General features: G+C 39.3%; 1 protein-coding gene across 1 annotated transcript in view; it reads left to right on the top strand.

The window, feature by feature from the left end:
* CNTNAP5 (contactin associated protein family member 5) overlaps positions 1-16,416 on the top strand; it is a 777,625-nt gene that overhangs the window by 622,900 nt on the left and 138,309 nt on the right. Inside the window, exons 15-16 of the mRNA XM_036421736.2 lie at positions 14,743-14,870; positions 15,050-15,220. Coding sequence (XP_036277629.1) covers positions 14,743-14,870; positions 15,050-15,220 — 299 coding nt within the window. The remainder of the gene's footprint in view (positions 1-14,742; positions 14,871-15,049; positions 15,221-16,416) is intronic.

Genomic DNA, 16,416 nt, shown 5'->3' with positions numbered 1-16,416 from the left:
TGATACTTAATCAATAAATAAATTAATTTTAAAAAGAAAAAAAAATGAATGCAGGAAAGAAAGTTGAATCCAAAATATGAAGCTCCTCGTATGTGAAAAAGCAATGAAATAACAATGAGACATTCAGATGTGAAACATAGCAGAGGCTTCTGGAAATGTATTTATTTTTTTATTCTATTCAACTCTGTTATTCAGACCATAAAGGGAAGTACAAAACCTAATACAATTGTGAAACAGTTAACCATGTTCCTTAACATTTTTCAACCTCATTCCTGGATAACATGTGGACAAGGTGGCTTTCCATTTTTTCCATTTTTTCAAACATTTTTTCATGTACCTATAAATATCACTGGCATTCTGCATGATCCTAAGAAACATCAAATATATTTATCTTATAAATTTTTTCAAATTCTTGCTTTAGGTAAAGTTAATCAGAAAACTGATTTGGGCTTCTATACCATATAATAGATAGCAGTTTAATATATTACAACTCCTAAATAATGTTGTCTTTTAAAAATGTTACCTATCATATTCTGAATTATTCTTATTACTTAATATAATATATCTCATTTCTCATATAATAATCCCCCAAATTCTTGAGTTTATTTTTTCCCCAGAAAAGGACACAGAGGCTCTGAGATAAGTGGCTTGGGTAAGGTCACATGATTGAAAAGGTAGAGATGAGTTCTAGCTGAATTCAAGGGTCTCTTGCCGACCGCATCAGAGGAGCCATGGCCAGTAAGGATGCCAGGGAGCCCTCTCTCAGGCTTCTCAAGTCAGGACGTGGCAGCCTGTGTGTTTCGTTTTGTCTGTCAGGCTGTTCAGGGAGCCACACCAGTCTTCCAAGTCTCTGGTAATTGATAATACTTTATTCTGATTTAATAAACTGCCATAACTGAATAAAAAACTTGCTGCCAAACGTATTTTTAATTTTTTTAATATATTTTTTATTGATTTCAGAGAGGAAGGGAGGGAGAGAGAGGTAGAAACATCAATGCTGAGAGAGACTCATTAATTGGCTGCCTGCTACACAACCCCCACTGGGGATTGAGCCCACAACCCAGGCATATGCCCTTGACTGAAATCAAACCCAGGACCCCTCAGTCTGCAAATCAATGCTTTATCCACTGAGCCAAACCAGCCAAGGCATATATTTTAATGACACCCAAGTAAATAAGGAAAATGAATGTGTTGTGAGGGTGAAAGTAAGGCAGCTCATAGGATGGAGATGGATAAAGAGAGAGAAAAAACGTCGCCCAATGAACACCAAAAACACACATTTTTCCCTAAAAAGAAAACCTAGCTAGACATCTAAATCAGTGTACCATGGAGTCACTTTTCCAGGGGTTTATATCCCAGCCAAAGAATTAAGCAGGAAGAAAAAAACATTGAGAAAACTTGTAACAAATAACAATTGCGTCATCAATGATTGTTTGCAAAAGAACTGCTGTTCAATTTAGTGATTCAATCTATAGTGATTCTCCATATTGGGTGATTTCTGATACAGCCCATTCAAAGTGATGGACTGCTTGGAGTAGGAAAAAAAGCGGTTGATAGATTCAGCCTAGAGATAGTACAGGCAAGTTTCAGACTGTGTGGGAAATAGAAAATCAGACATCCATCTAGAGATTCAATGGAGGATTGTAGATGAACGAGGGATACAGAGGATGATAGTGCAGGGATAGAGAGGATGGTTCCACACGGATACAAAGAGTGATTGCAGCTGAATATGAGGGATGATAGCAGAGGAACACAGAGGATTGTACAGAGATACAGAAGGAGGTTATCTAGGGATAGAGAGGATGGCTGTACAGGGATAAAGAGGGTGTTTGGAGTGACAAATTGGAAGGCCCAGGTACATGTTCCAAAGTTTGCTGCTTCAGGATGGGCCAAATAGGGAGTTTTCTCACCCAAACCTTGCAGTAGTACTAACGTGAAGCTCTCTTAATAGCCTTTTATTTACTTATAAGAATATACAGACAAATTTATTTGAATTTCAGTACCTTAGTTATTTGCCTTTTGCTCTTCCCTTTTGTATGAAGTGATATGGCTTAAAACATGATGTAAGGTTTGAATTCTGGTAGCGGGTTTAAACGTTTTGCTTGGATTACTTTTATCCTGGCTATCAAATAGTGGTTAGAAGTGATTATTAGCCTCCAACAGTTTTCTTTCTATACATTTGCCTTCCACATGTATCATTGGAAAACTCAGGTCTAATCCAGAATCAGGTCCTTGACTTCCATAAAGGCCCTTTAGTCTCTTCACATGAGATTTAATGAGACAGTACAATTAGGAAGTTGTTGCTGGATATATCCAAAGAGTTAAGGGCTTTGCTGTTTTATCACAAAAGCTCTTTTTAATATATATATTAGAGGCTCAGTGCAAGAATGTGTGCGCCAGTGAGGATCTCTTGGTCTGGCCTTTGGGATTGGGCCAAAACCAGCTCTCCAACATTCTTTTAGAGGTCCCAGATTGCAAGAGGGCACTGGCCAGGCTGAGAGACCCCACTGGTGCATGATTGCGGCCAGGAAGGGCTGCATGAAGTTGGCCAGCTTGGAGGAGACTGCAGGAGTATTCCAGGGTGTGTCCAGCCTATCTCGTTCAGTCCTGATCAGCCAGACCCCAGCAGCAAGCTAACCTACTGGATGTAGCTTCTGCTCCCTGGTGATTAGTGCACATCATAGAGACTGGTCAACCATTCGACCTGGTGGTCAGTGCATATCTTAGTGAGCATATTACACTTTGATTAGTTGAACAGCTGAATGGCCAACCAGACCCATAGCATATTAGGTTTTTATTATATACTATAAGCACGGTGCACAAAATTAGTGCATGGGAGAGGGTGGGTTCTCTCAGCCCAGCCTGTACCGTCTCCAATCTGGGACTCCTCAGAGTAGGTCTTTCATGCATTAACTGTTAAATTAATTTAATGAGAAAAATAATAAAAGGGTTGTTTGCTTTCTCCCCATACTCTCTTCCTAGTCAAATGCACCCTCGACTTGGTAGTCTGCTTTTTATTCATTATTTTTTCACTTCAAGTATATATCCTGAGGCAATGTAGTATTGACTTAATTACACTAATGATTCCATGACTGGATTTCAGATTGCTTTTATATAGAATGTTTGTGGTGCATCTGATTAGAGAGAATAAAAGGCATCACACACTTAAGAAAATAAGAAATAATGCAAAAATGAGGAATAGGAATTTTTAATCAGTTTGATCATTCAAAACCAGCATATCACATCATTTTCTTATTTAATTCTAGATGGATTAGATGGTTGATATTTTGCTGAGGATAGCATCAAGGAGGTTTATTATTTGATTATTTTTTTTTTTAATTATTTACTAGAGGTTTTGTGCATGGAGTCATGCACCAGTGGAGTCCCTCGGCCTGGCCTGCAGAGATCAGGCTAAAACGGGCTCTCTGACATCCCCCAAGGGGTCCCGGATTGCAAGAGGGCCAGTGTTGGCCAATACTACCAGTGTGGGCCTCTAGTGTGCATATAAGATCTTTGGTTAATCTCTTCTCATCCTCCCCCCTCTCTCCTCTCCTCTAGGCCCACACTCCTAGTCTGTTCCATGTTTACATGCCTGTGGTATCTACTCCTGCATGGAGCAACTGCCCCTGGGTCATGAGTGTGTGTCATAGCTACCAGCTCATCAGCTGGTCACTTAGGCTCTTATATATATACAAATGCCAGCTTTTGATAATCTATTAGGAAAATAACTAATATCAACAATTTAAAACACATTATTTCTAGAAAACAAAATATAGCTATGAAATACTCCTTTTATATGTATAGGAAATAATTAAAGATGTAGACTGAGGCTGCCATTACATCAGTTATCTGTCAAGCTGTAAGTAAAATCATATTTTCTCTAAGTTATCTGCGGAGTCACATTATTTAGATAATTATAAAATTTTGAGCATCAGAAATAGAACTCAAAGTCAATATTAATATTAAAAGGTGAATTTATGTAGTATAGTTATTCAACATTTTGGATTTGACTGTTATCATATACTAAAATATTATAATTAAAATAAAATATGACTTTAGCTTATATTTTAATCTTCCTACTTAATACTAAATGTATGGCATTTGTCACCTGACAATATCAAACCTCTACAAGTGTGCTTACAATTGTCAATTTTGATGGAATCAGTTTAGGTATCTATATATATTTAATAGTGCATAAGGGGAATACTTTTTACCTGGTTTTATTTTAAGAGTCTTTTTTTAAGAAAGAGATGCATTATACATATTTATTATATTTTTACTAAAGGTCTGATGCATGAAATTCATGAAAGAATAGGCCTTCCTTACCCCAACTTCTGGCACTGGGACGTCGGCTTCCCTCACAGCCTCAGCTTCATCTGGAAGGTTGTCTGGAAGGAAGTCTGGTCTAATTAGCATATTATGCTTTTATAATTATAGATTATAAAATTTAAATATTTTAGATTTTTTAATTTTAAAAAGTTGCCCTGACCACTTAGCTCAGTTGGCTAGAGCATCATCCCTATATGCCAAGCTGCTTCAAGGGCTTGAGACTGAGGCAGGGCCGGCCGGCAGTTGCCACAGCTGCTACGGGGCCCGGGGAGCAAGGCAAGGCCAGATGGACGACTTGAGGGTGGATGACGCTGAGCAATTTTGAATTGTGTGCTGGGCTCCTAGTAATTAAATAATCATGAAAATGAGTGCATCCTTTCCATTTTAATGGCAAAAGGGTACCCCCATAGCATAGCTGTATTGGTACTTATTTTAACACTAGTGACCTGGTGCACAAAATTCGTGCACGAGGAGTGTCCCTCAGCCTGGTCTGCAACCTCTCCAATCTGGGAGCCCTTGAGAGATGACTAAATGCTGGTTTAGGCCAAATCTCACAGATATTCTTCTCCCAATCCAGGACTGCTGGCTCCTCATTGTTCGCCTGCCTGCCTACCTGATTGTTCCTAACTACTCTGCCTACTGGCCTTACTCACCTCCAACTGCCCCCCTGCCGGTCTGGTTGCCACAACACCCCCTCCCCCCCTGCCTGCTTGCCCCCAGCTAGTCTCCCCACCAACCTGATTATTCCTAACTGCCCTCCTCTCCTGGCCTGATCACCCTTAATCACCTCTACCTCATCCCTGCCACCATGACTTTGTCAGGAAGGACACCAGGAATGTCTCCTGGAAGGTCTCCCAGTCCAATTAGCATATTACCCTTTTATTAGTATGAATAGAGGCCTGGTGCATGGGTGCGGACTGGCTGGTCTGCCATAAAGGGAGTCCTGAATCAGGGAGGTGGTCCCTACTGAGGGCAGTGCTGGCCTGGGTGAGGGGTTGGAGCAGTTTGAAGGCCAGCCACGCCCCCATTGGGGTGGGAGTCCCCGCTGGAAGGGGTGGCCAGCTTGAACTAGGGCTGAGGACCATGTGCAGACTGGCCACTCCCCCATCAGGGCGTGGGTCCCCGCTGGAGGACATGGTTGACCTGGGCAAAGGAACTGATGGCTGTTTGAGGCTGGCCACACCCCCCTTTCGGTGAGGGTCCCTGCAGGGGGCATGGCCAGCCTGGGTGAGGGGCTGAGGGCCATTTGGGGGTAGTTTGCTGGCTGGCCAAGCCCCCAGCTTTTGTTCAGAAGGATGTCCAGAAGATCTCAGGAAGGTCTCACGATCTAATGAGCATATTACTCTTATATTAATATTGATTCCTTTGCAATAAACCTTTTAGTTTGATTTTTTTTTAAATTAAAAAGAATGGCCAACTAACATCTTTGAATCTTGATTTACACTTTTTTCCACTTTTAGAATTGTTATTTCTATTGCATAGATTCCTTGTTTGGAATTGCTAAATTATCCACTTGTGTTCTTTGATGTGTCCAAATTGCTGAAGGGCCTTAGGATTTCATACAGACCCCAGTGAAATAAGTTCCAAAGGGGCTGCTGTGACTCAGGGTGAAAAGTTCGCCTCCCACAGAGATAGGCAGAGGATGACATTAGTCACAAGCTCTTTTTGCTCAGAGCTTGCTGGAACACTTAACAGGTGAGGTCAGCGCAGACAGAGCCCCGGTGCTGCCTAGTTCCTCATTTTATCTTCCTGCCTTTGTCATTTGCACCGTGCCTGGCGCTGCTTCCAAGGTCCACAGCAGCTTTCAGCTAACTGCACATGAATGCCAGTGTCTGCCTTCGTCCAAAGTGCAGAGTCTTCATCACTAAGGAGAACAAGGAGGAAGAGGAGAAAGAGGATGAGAAATGGTTTTATGTTCTTTGCAAATATGCTGTATAAATTTTAGTTAAAACACTGCCAATTTAAGCATGTAATAAATTTAGAGCTCACACAATTGAATTCATATTTAGAATTCATAGTGCATTTTGCTGGAAGTAGTCTCATTGTCTGTGAGTAAGATGTAATTTATTCCAAGTAATGTTTTATCATGTAATAGGATGATCATGTCCTGGATTTGCCACTTATTAACTATATATTCTAAATTACTTAGCCACTCTGAGCTTCAGGTTCCTATTTTATAAAAAAAATAAGTTATCCCTGGAGATACTGGCAACAATTTACACAATCTATTTGGTCCTCAAATGTGTTAGCCATCATTTCTATTAACTTTTCTATATTTCTACAGCATCTTAAATAAACTGTAAAAGGCCACATTTATTTACAGAAGTTAAACTAATTCCTATGAAATGTATATAAACATACCTACACTAACACAAGATAATCAAAATAATGTACCTGAACAGTCAGAGATTTCACTCAGCCAATAAACTATAGGTGAAATGACAAAAGAACACTGAAGGCCCCTCTCCCCAAAACAGGGCTGCTCTCTGCGAAGTCCCTGTAAAATCATCATGGGAATCATGGGCCAGCTGCAATAGCAACCAGCCAGGAGAGGGCTTGTGAAGCATGTGTGGACTCCCAGCACTCCTGTCAAGGCAATCCTGTGTAATCTTAGAGTATACAGGCCTGGGGAATGATTACAAATTGATAACCTGAAGCCTAATCAATTGAATTGCACTTTGGGTGAAGAATACTTGTATGAATGGAAATGGCTTGGTCAGCCTGAGACCCAGGAGAACAGCTCCCGGGCTCAGGGTCTGGTGTTGTTTACCCCAGAACTATCCTGGGAAGATGGAGACTAAAGGTGGGAGAAGGCAGCTTTTGCTCAGCTCACAGGTGAGCTGCTCTCTGTGGGAGCAGAGCCAAACCAAGGGGATAGGAGAGCCTGGTGGTTTCAGCAAAGGCTTTGCCATTCAAACTCTGGCCTCTCCACTTGCAAATGATGCACCTGAGAAGTTTGGTCACCTCTCTGAACCTCTTCTGTACAGGCAGGTAATTACTATAACGTCTTCAGTAGGTTGTTCTGAGGATTAAGTAAGATTAGGTGTAAAACTCAACCTTGATGTTTACAGGGGCAGGAAAAGTCCACAGGCAGCTCCTATGCTCAGCTCCAGTGATGTGAGGTCCTTGGCTGAATCCCAAAGCCATCAGCAGATTCTAAAAATAGAGGCCCCCAATTCTTGCAATGCCTCTAACGTATGGATCATTTTCTTTAGAATGAACTTCTCTTTGTAAAAGACAATTGCGGTTTTAAATAATGTTTTATTCACTCTATTATGTTACGTATTTTGGAATTTGAACCATATAAAAAAAATAGAGACCTCTTCAAAGGCTTTAAGCTATGAAAAATGAATTCTGTAAGTTTTACCTCTGTAAGCATGTTTCTGGAAGCAGGGTGGAGAAGAATAAGAACTGAGATTAAAAGCAGGGAGCCAGGTTAGGTAACCAGACCAAGGCGCAAGATGAGACTCGGAGGCCTCCAAAGAAAACTGAGGCCAGGGGTTCTTTATAAATCCAAAATGTATAAAGAACTGAAACAACTCAACATTAGAAAAACAAACAATCCAATTGAAAAAGTGGGCAAAGGATCTGAATAGACACGTTTCCAACAGATGGCCAATAGACATGAAAAGATGCTAGTCACTAGTCATCAGAGAGATGCAAACTAAAACCACAATGAGAAATCATCGCACACCTGTCAGATGGCTATCATCAATAAATTAGCAAACAAGTGCTCATGAGGATGTGGAGAAAAGGGTGGAGCTGCTGTGGAAAATAGTGTGAAGTTTCATCAAAAAATTAAAAATAAACTGCTATTTTTAAGAATATGTTTGAGGAAACATGAAACACTATGTTAATCACAGCTCTATTTACAATAGCCAAGATCTGGAAACAGCCAAGTGCCCATCAGCAGGTCAGCAGGTGAGTGGCTTAAAAAGCTGTGGTATGTTTGCACAAGGGAATACTAGTCAGCCATAAAATATAAGGAAATGTTATCTTTTGCAGCAGCATGGATGGACTTAAAAGGTATTAAGCTAAGAGAAATAAGCCATCCAGAGAAAGACAAATACTATTTGATTTCATTTATATGTGGAATCTCATGAACAAAATAAACAAAGAAGAGAAACAGACTTATAGATACAGAGAACAGACTGACAGCTGCCAAATGGGAGGGGACTGGAGAAGCTGGGTGAAATTGGCAAAGGGATTAAGCAAGCAAACAAACAAAAAACCTAATTCACATAGATACACAGTATGGTGATACCAGAAGAAAAAAAAGTTAGGGGGAAGTGGGAGACAGTAAACATGTTTAATGGTGATGGGAGGATACTAAACTTTGGATGGAGAACACACAATGCAATATACAAATTATGTGTTATAGAGTTGTACACCACTGGCTCTGTAGTTCAGTTAAAACATTGTCTTGATACACCAAATGTGTAGGTTAGATGCCCGTTCCCGAGATTGGGGCACATACATGAATCAACCAATGAATGCATGAATAAGTGGAACAACATCTCTCTCCCCACCACCACCCCTACTCCCACCCCTGTCTTTCTTTCTAAAATCAATCAGTGGCTAAAAATAAAAATAATTATTTAACCTATATAATTTTATTAGCCAATGTAACCCAAATAAATTCAATAATAATGAGAGAGAGGAAAAACTAAAACAAGGAACTGAGGCCAAAGGGATGAAGAAAGGGCAGTTGAGCTGAGAGACATAAAGAAGGTGAAATGGGTAGAAGTTGTTGATCAAGAATAAGGGAGGAGCAGAAACCGGTTTGGCTCAGTGGATAGAGTGTCGGCCTGCAGACTGAAAGTTCCCAGGTTCAATTCCAGTCAAAGGCATGTACCTTGGTTGCGGACACATCCCCAGTAGGGGGTGTGCAAGAGGCAGCTGATCAATGTTTATCTCTCTCTCTTCCTCTCTGTAAAAAAAATCAATAAAATATATATTAAAAAAAGAATAAGTGAAGAGCCTGGCTGGGTGACTCAGTTGGTTGAAGTATTGTTCCATTCAACAAAAGGATGAGGGTTTGATTCCCAGTCAATTAATATACCTAGGTGCCTGTTCAATACCTGGGCAGGCAAGCAACCAATCCATGTTTCTCTCTCACACCAATGTTCAGCTCTCTCTATCTCCTCCTTTCTTTCTTAAAAATATCTATAAAATATATTGTTGGGTGACAAAAAAAAAAAAAAAAAAAAAAAAAAAAAAAAGTGAGGAAAATATAAGAGATAAAGATCAGCCTCCTAGGTATAAAATTAGCAACTGGGAGCACAGGGCCAGTTCATTCACAGAACTGAGTGACATAGGCAAGCCTGATAGCCAATCCCTGTGAAAAGTGTCAAGTGCAGCAGGTTTGGGCACAATAGGTAGAAATGGCTTCCATTGACATGTAAGTGAGGGCTTAGTAGGCAGTTGAAGAATATATATTCATGGAAAGAAAACATTGGTGTCTAATAAGAAAGATGGAAACACTGTGAAACACTGTACCAAAGTGGAATAAGTTAGAGGTCTACATATTTCATGGAAATTAGCAAATCAGTGAGAGAAATTGCCATAGAAGACTGATTATGGTTCTTTGGGGAGGAAAAGAGGAGCACCCTGATCTGGGAGAAAGAATGTGGGCAGTGCCATGGAGACCTTCCACAGCACCTCTGAATGCTTCTTTCATGTTCCAAACATCTCAATCAATTACACCTCCTAAATCTCCATCTGTGGTAGTATTTTATGATCAACTGTAGACTCATGAAATCTTGAGAGCCATTTTAATTTCTTAAAAATCAAGAAACATTGGGTAAACTTCGGTTATATATAAATATAAATATAAGACCTAATTTTGCAGTCTCTTGACTACTTGAGATGAGCTTTACAGTTTCAAGTTTCTAAAGTATTTATGGAAGATATGTAGTTTCTGATTTTTAAATTTCTGCCAGAATCACCTTGTTTTGCTAGGAACTAAAAATAAGATTCCAGCTCTGGTTTGGCTTGTATGGGACATGGCTAAACAGATACCCTCTCAGGTGTGGACTTTATATGAACACAGCCAAATGAGACTTCAGCTCATTTTGAAATTGTCATTTAATCCCCTAGTTCTCTTTTATTTGAAAATCCTTGTCAAGAAGACAAAAGGGAAATCTTTACCTTAAGCAAATTTAGGATAGAATTATTGGCAAGTATAACATGGTCCTTTAGATTTGCAGAGTTGCTTATGGGCATCTTACTGCTAGTTTTGCTTTTGAAGCCACAGGCAATGAGGGGCATTATGTCTTGAGACTAATCTACTAAGACACACAAAGGCTTGAATTTCTGTTTTTCTATCCTATGTATAATGTTTTATTTGTTACTTTTCAGTGACTGAAAGAGAAGATATAAAAAGAAAAAAACAACTCTTTATAGACTCAGTAACCCAAATTACTCTCCTCAAAGAAGCTTACGGAGTAGAAGTTCACTAACATCCTATATAATAAAAGGATAATATGCAAATTTTCCCCTCAACCAGGATTTCGACTGGGAGTTCAACCGAATTTCAACCAGGGAGCTGGGCCAGCCGGCCAACTGCCCATGGCTCCTCTCCCTGCAGTGGCCCAGCCCGATTGGCCCAGATCAGGGCAGGTTGGCACAAATTCATGCACAGGGCCTCTAATATATATATATATATATATATATATATATATATATATATATATATGGCTAAACAACCATCCTATGATGTGCAATGACCACCAGAGGGCAGATGCTTCAATTGAAAGCTATGACACACACTGATCACCAGGGGGCAGACACTAAATGTAGGAGCTGCTGAGCTACAGTGACTTGGCAGCAGGGATTCCCAGGTGACACACCCCCAAACCAGAGAGGAGGAAGCCCAATTCTGGGTGCATCACCCAAGAACTGCCCTCTGGGACCTCTCAGGGGATGTTGGAGAGTCATTTTTGGCCTGATTCTCACAGGCCAGGCTGAGGGACCCCACGTGCCGAGGGACCCCACTCACTCCACAGATGCCCTTTGAGCCACAGCGCTGCCCCAGGTGCAGCCTGTGGGGTGGGACCACAGGAGGTTGGCTCCTAGGATTGTCCAGCCCATCTCACCAAGTCCCGCCCCACTGGCCACCTTCTAATTAATTTTTTTTGAATGTACACAGATCTGTGCATAAGGTCACTAGTTGCTTGATAAAAGCAAATGGGAGCATGTGACATCTCACCATGTCTGTACACTAAAGAAACAGAGGCCCCTGTTGCGTCTGCAGTTCTGAATTTGGTAAAAAAAAAAAAAAAAACCCTCAAGATTCAGACACTAAACTGAGAAGAGACCACATTGACTAATTCTGGCCATACTTTTGCTCCTGAGAATATTTTTCCCAATTCCTCTTCTTAATGTATATATTTTTATTAGGTCACGTGTGTTTCTTGAGACACACATTCCTTGTGCCCTTAAGGCTTCCACAGCTGGAATCTGTAGCTGGCCTGCTCCTTTGTCCTTCAGCAACAGGGGACTTCTTTTCTTATTTTCCTTTAAATATTTTATTCCACATTTTAATATCAAACTTTACTGGAAATTTCAACAACTATTTGAGTCCCTACTATGTACTAGTTAGAGTGTTAGTTGACATCAGACAAGGAGGGTGCTGAGGAACATTGATTCAGCCCATGCCAGTCTGAGTCAAATGACAATGCTTTTCCATTACAACACAGCCACTTCTGTACTGATAAAGTATGTAAGTGCCCTGTCCCCTTAGGGAGAGCCTCCTCTATTCCAAACAAAGACAAGGTCTCTAAAAAGACAAAGTCTATTTATTTGTTTGTTCAAATAAAGCTGGTTCAAAACACCAGTTAATGTGTAGAAAGTTGAATCTACAGCTATGGACTCCCTGCCTATCAATAGGCAACACCATAATTCATATCATTTTCTTGTGATTAAAATCCACTACCGCCCTCCAGATATTCTACCTATTGATGCTTTCAAAGGTGTGAATCATATGTCACTTATGAATTAAATCCAATCTATTTTCAAGTTGACCTAAGAGTATGAATAAATAGTAAAAGTTTTTTTTTTATGCCTAGGTTGCCTGGCCGCTGAACATATTTCTCATGTGGATTTTATTGGTCAGTGCAGTGTTGGTTCCTATCACACTATGATTTTAAATTTTTTAAATAAATTTCCAAGAAAGATTTAAAAATTGAGAATGTTTGCATTAATATTTCAGGTGAGCCATATAACTTATATTCATGAATAACACAATTTATGCTTCCTTTAGACAGAACATCTCCTTTCTACCAGTCTTCTTGTCTCTCTTTTTCTCTCTCTTTTCCCCCTGACAAGTGAAGCTGTGTGTCAGGCTTCATTTAGCATCTAACACAAAGTCATTTTATTTCTTGGCTAGTCCTTGTAGGCATTTGACTTTGGATCTGTTTCTACCTCATTAAACAACTTTGGAGAGCAGTTACATTTACTTATATGTTTATTTTAGTTTTGAGATCAATATTGTTTTTGGTAATGTGCATTTCATCATCAAACTTAATATGAGTGTCTTTTCTCTTTTATTTGGAAAATATTTTTTTATTCTTAGAGTGCTATTTGCATATCCCAATATTTTGGCACAAGGAAATCAAATGGATGTAGACATGAGGACAACATGTAAGGGAGGCAGTGATTAGCCTCAATGAATTTTCCATTTCCCCTTGAAACTAAAATGGAGAGAAACAAATCCTATAGAAATACAAAATAATTTAAGAGAGGATGTGAGTTTGGTCTGTCTACTTTGACTACTTGCAATTTGTTTGAAATCTCTTCTTGTAAATATATCAGAATGTAAGACTCAAAATTTATCCTGTGTCCAAGTAGCATTCAGAGATGTACTTTCAAATAAAAACAGAAATCTTAGTTCAGATGAAAATTAGTGTTAGTACTCCCATTGTTCAGCATTTCCCATAGATCAGACACCATGCTAAGTGACTATATAATCTCATTTAATTCTCTCAATACCCTGTGATATAGAATATATCTCCATTTTAAAGCTGAGGATACTGGGGAATTTCAGAAATAAAGTGGTTTGCCCAAGCTAACACAGCTATAATCTCAGGTAAGGCCTGAGACTCCAGAACAAATCCGTCTGCTTCTAAAGCTCTATCCTCAAAATCACTTGTCACACTACTTGGTTCTTGCCATGTTTCCCAAATTATTAATCTGGAATATTAGTTTGTTGTCTCTAAACTGAAAGCTGAAAGTGACAATGAAATATACTGCTGGTTTTGAGTGTTTTGTGACTTTTTTGTGGATATGGAGAAAGAACCAATATGAATCTGTGCCTTAATGCTCTTGTTATCAACTGGCTGCATCAGATGCTCCAGCCTGAATATCAAAGCAGGTCACTCTGCCTATTACCAGCAAGAGGACCAACCCTGCATTTAACACATGGCATGTCCACCCATGTGTGTGTGGTTCTCAGACTGCCTCATATGATTCAGTTCCACTCAGATTAACATATATTTATGACATACTTGTCAAATTATACTTAGGATATATACCAATTATATGCTATGCCCCTGCCCCTACTGTCATGTGACCTTAGGCATTTCCTAATATGTCCGGGCCTTAGTTTTCTCATTGCTAAATAAGAAAAATTGTACCAACTGCCATAAAAGTGTTGTGCGGGAAAAATAAACTTATTCCTTAGTAAATTGCTGGCTCAAAATATTTATTAATCCAGTATCAGTTTCTTACCTACATTTTGTTTTTATTTTCAGTTAAATGATATGTTCTTTTTAGTAGTCCAGAAACACAACTTGCAAAGAGAAAAAAAATCAATAGCTTAACCCTATTTTAAAATTTTTTGTCACTGGGTGACTAGTAGTTTCCTACTTGCATAGTTAACAAAGATAAAGCCAGAGTCTCTAACAACAAAGATCTTTAAAACATGGAGCAAAATGAAGAGTAACTGTAAAGACTTGTCTGTTCCTAGAGTTGAAAGGTGACAGAAGCCTCCTCAGCTGTTTGAAACTGTTGGCAGGTGGCTGAAAAGGGCTTGGGTGGTTCCTGTGGGATTTGTGATGCCCATTTCAAGTGAGCTCCTGAGACAGCCAGTCTCTTTGGGGAGAGAGCAACATTTCATCATATTTCAGCATTGCACAGGCAGGTGTGTGCTCTCAGCCACAGTAAGCGGAAGCAAGCTCTGGAAGGACTTAGGGAAAATGTAAATTTGCTTGTTTGGAGAAGCTGGCCATGGGTTCTGCGATTGGCATTCTAGTCTCTCACACACATTTTGGAGATGAAAGGCCCTGTGTTATCCTCCTCCCTGCCCCATCCTGCTGCAAGTACCCAAATCACTTTTTAAAAGAAGAGTCTTGGGAAAGAGTCCCTAGATTATCCACATTTTCTCCTCTTTTGTCTTACATTTATGTTTTGCAGGACAAATGATACTGGCTTTCTTTCCTTCAAAGACCACTTGCCTGTCACTCAGATAGTTATCACTGATACCAACAGATCAAACTCAGAAGCTGCTTGGAGAATTGGTCCCTTGCGTTGCTATGGCGACCGTGAGTAGTAATGAAAAAGCCTTCTTTCTGCACTACGTAAGCACAGGATGTTCAAAATGTTCCCCTTCCCCTCCCTCTCCCTGCAGTCCCCCAGGCTTGAGGGTTATCATCCACATGCCTAGCTCTCTGTGTCCCACTTCACAACAGTCAACCATGCTCAAGGGTTTTCTTACTTGCAGGACACTTCTGGAATGCAGTCTCCTTTAACACAGAAGCCTCCTACCTCCACTTCCCCACCTTCCATGCGGAATTCAGTGCTGATATTTCCTTCTATTTTAAAACCACGGCTCTCTCTGGCGTTTTCCTAGAAAACCTTGGCATTACAGACTTCATCCGCCTTGAAATAAGCTGTAAGTCCTTCCTTTATGAATCACTAATGTAACCGGTCAGCAGGAGAAATTTCAGTCTTACCTTTTCCTGTTTGTACCACAAAATTAATCTCACTGGTTGTCTGTAAAATTAGCAATGGCAATGTCTGGTTCCTTCTAAAGCTTTTTGCATTATTCTTACTTCTCAGTATTTAATCAGTCGCTCTCTCATGAAGTCACTGCATTACCCAAATGTCCATGGCTACCTATGGCAATGTTCTCTATCTGATCCGTGGGTATTTCCTATGTAAAACTTAAGCTTCCAAGCTCCAGATGTGTTCATTACAATTTCCATGGAAAGCTAAAGTGTTATTTTCCTGCATTCTATTCTTAAGTGAGCTCCACGTTTTCTGTACTTTTGCTCTGAAAGTAATTTCCTCACTTAAGTCCCACCACTAGCAGTGTGTCACTACCCCGGGAGAATCCCCACTGTTCCTTTCCCATTGCACCATGAACTTGGGTTTATCACGTGCATTTGATGACAGGATGAGTCATTTTTAACATCCTATCTCCTTTATGCAAGTTATATTTGGAAATAATAATAAAGTTAAATAAAAATCAATAGAAATTCAGATGGTAAAATGTCCTATTATGGAAATTCAATATATAATCTTGTAAATAAAAATAATTCAGTACAGAAAAAAAGACAATATAGTAGATAGTAGATAAATACTTTCCACTTACATTATTATAATTACTTTTTATATATTTTTACATGGACAACTGTAAACTTACTTATTAGTTTGTCTAGTAACAATAATAACATTAAAATTTCTGTTCCTTAGACCTAATTCTACAAATTTATGAATGACTTCATAAAATTATTTTAAAAACTATAATCAGTTTTATCCACCTATTGTCTCTCAAATTTATCAAAAGGTACATTTTATAAATTTTGAATTAATTGTTTTTCACATTGGTAATAGAAGTATAAATGTCAGGAACTGTTTTAGACATAAGGATAAGGTTGGTACAGATTCAAAAAAATTCCATTTTATAAAAAAAAAATTAAAAATTGCAATACATTCCATGTAAATTTTTCAAAATTAAATCTAAAATGTCAAATATCTCTGCAATAAAAAAATAATCCACTAAAATAACTTATCAAAAACTTCATCGTAGACTGCTATTCTATTTGGTAAAAATCTAGCAGAGTTGCTGAGGATTTGAAACTGCTT

This window comes from Pipistrellus kuhlii, unplaced genomic scaffold (genome assembly GCF_014108245.1).
Source record: "Pipistrellus kuhlii isolate mPipKuh1 unplaced genomic scaffold, mPipKuh1.p scaffold_m20_p_7, whole genome shotgun sequence".
Lineage (NCBI taxonomy): Eukaryota > Metazoa > Chordata > Mammalia > Chiroptera > Vespertilionidae > Pipistrellus > Pipistrellus kuhlii.
This window is presented reverse-complemented; position numbering and strand designations above follow the sequence as displayed.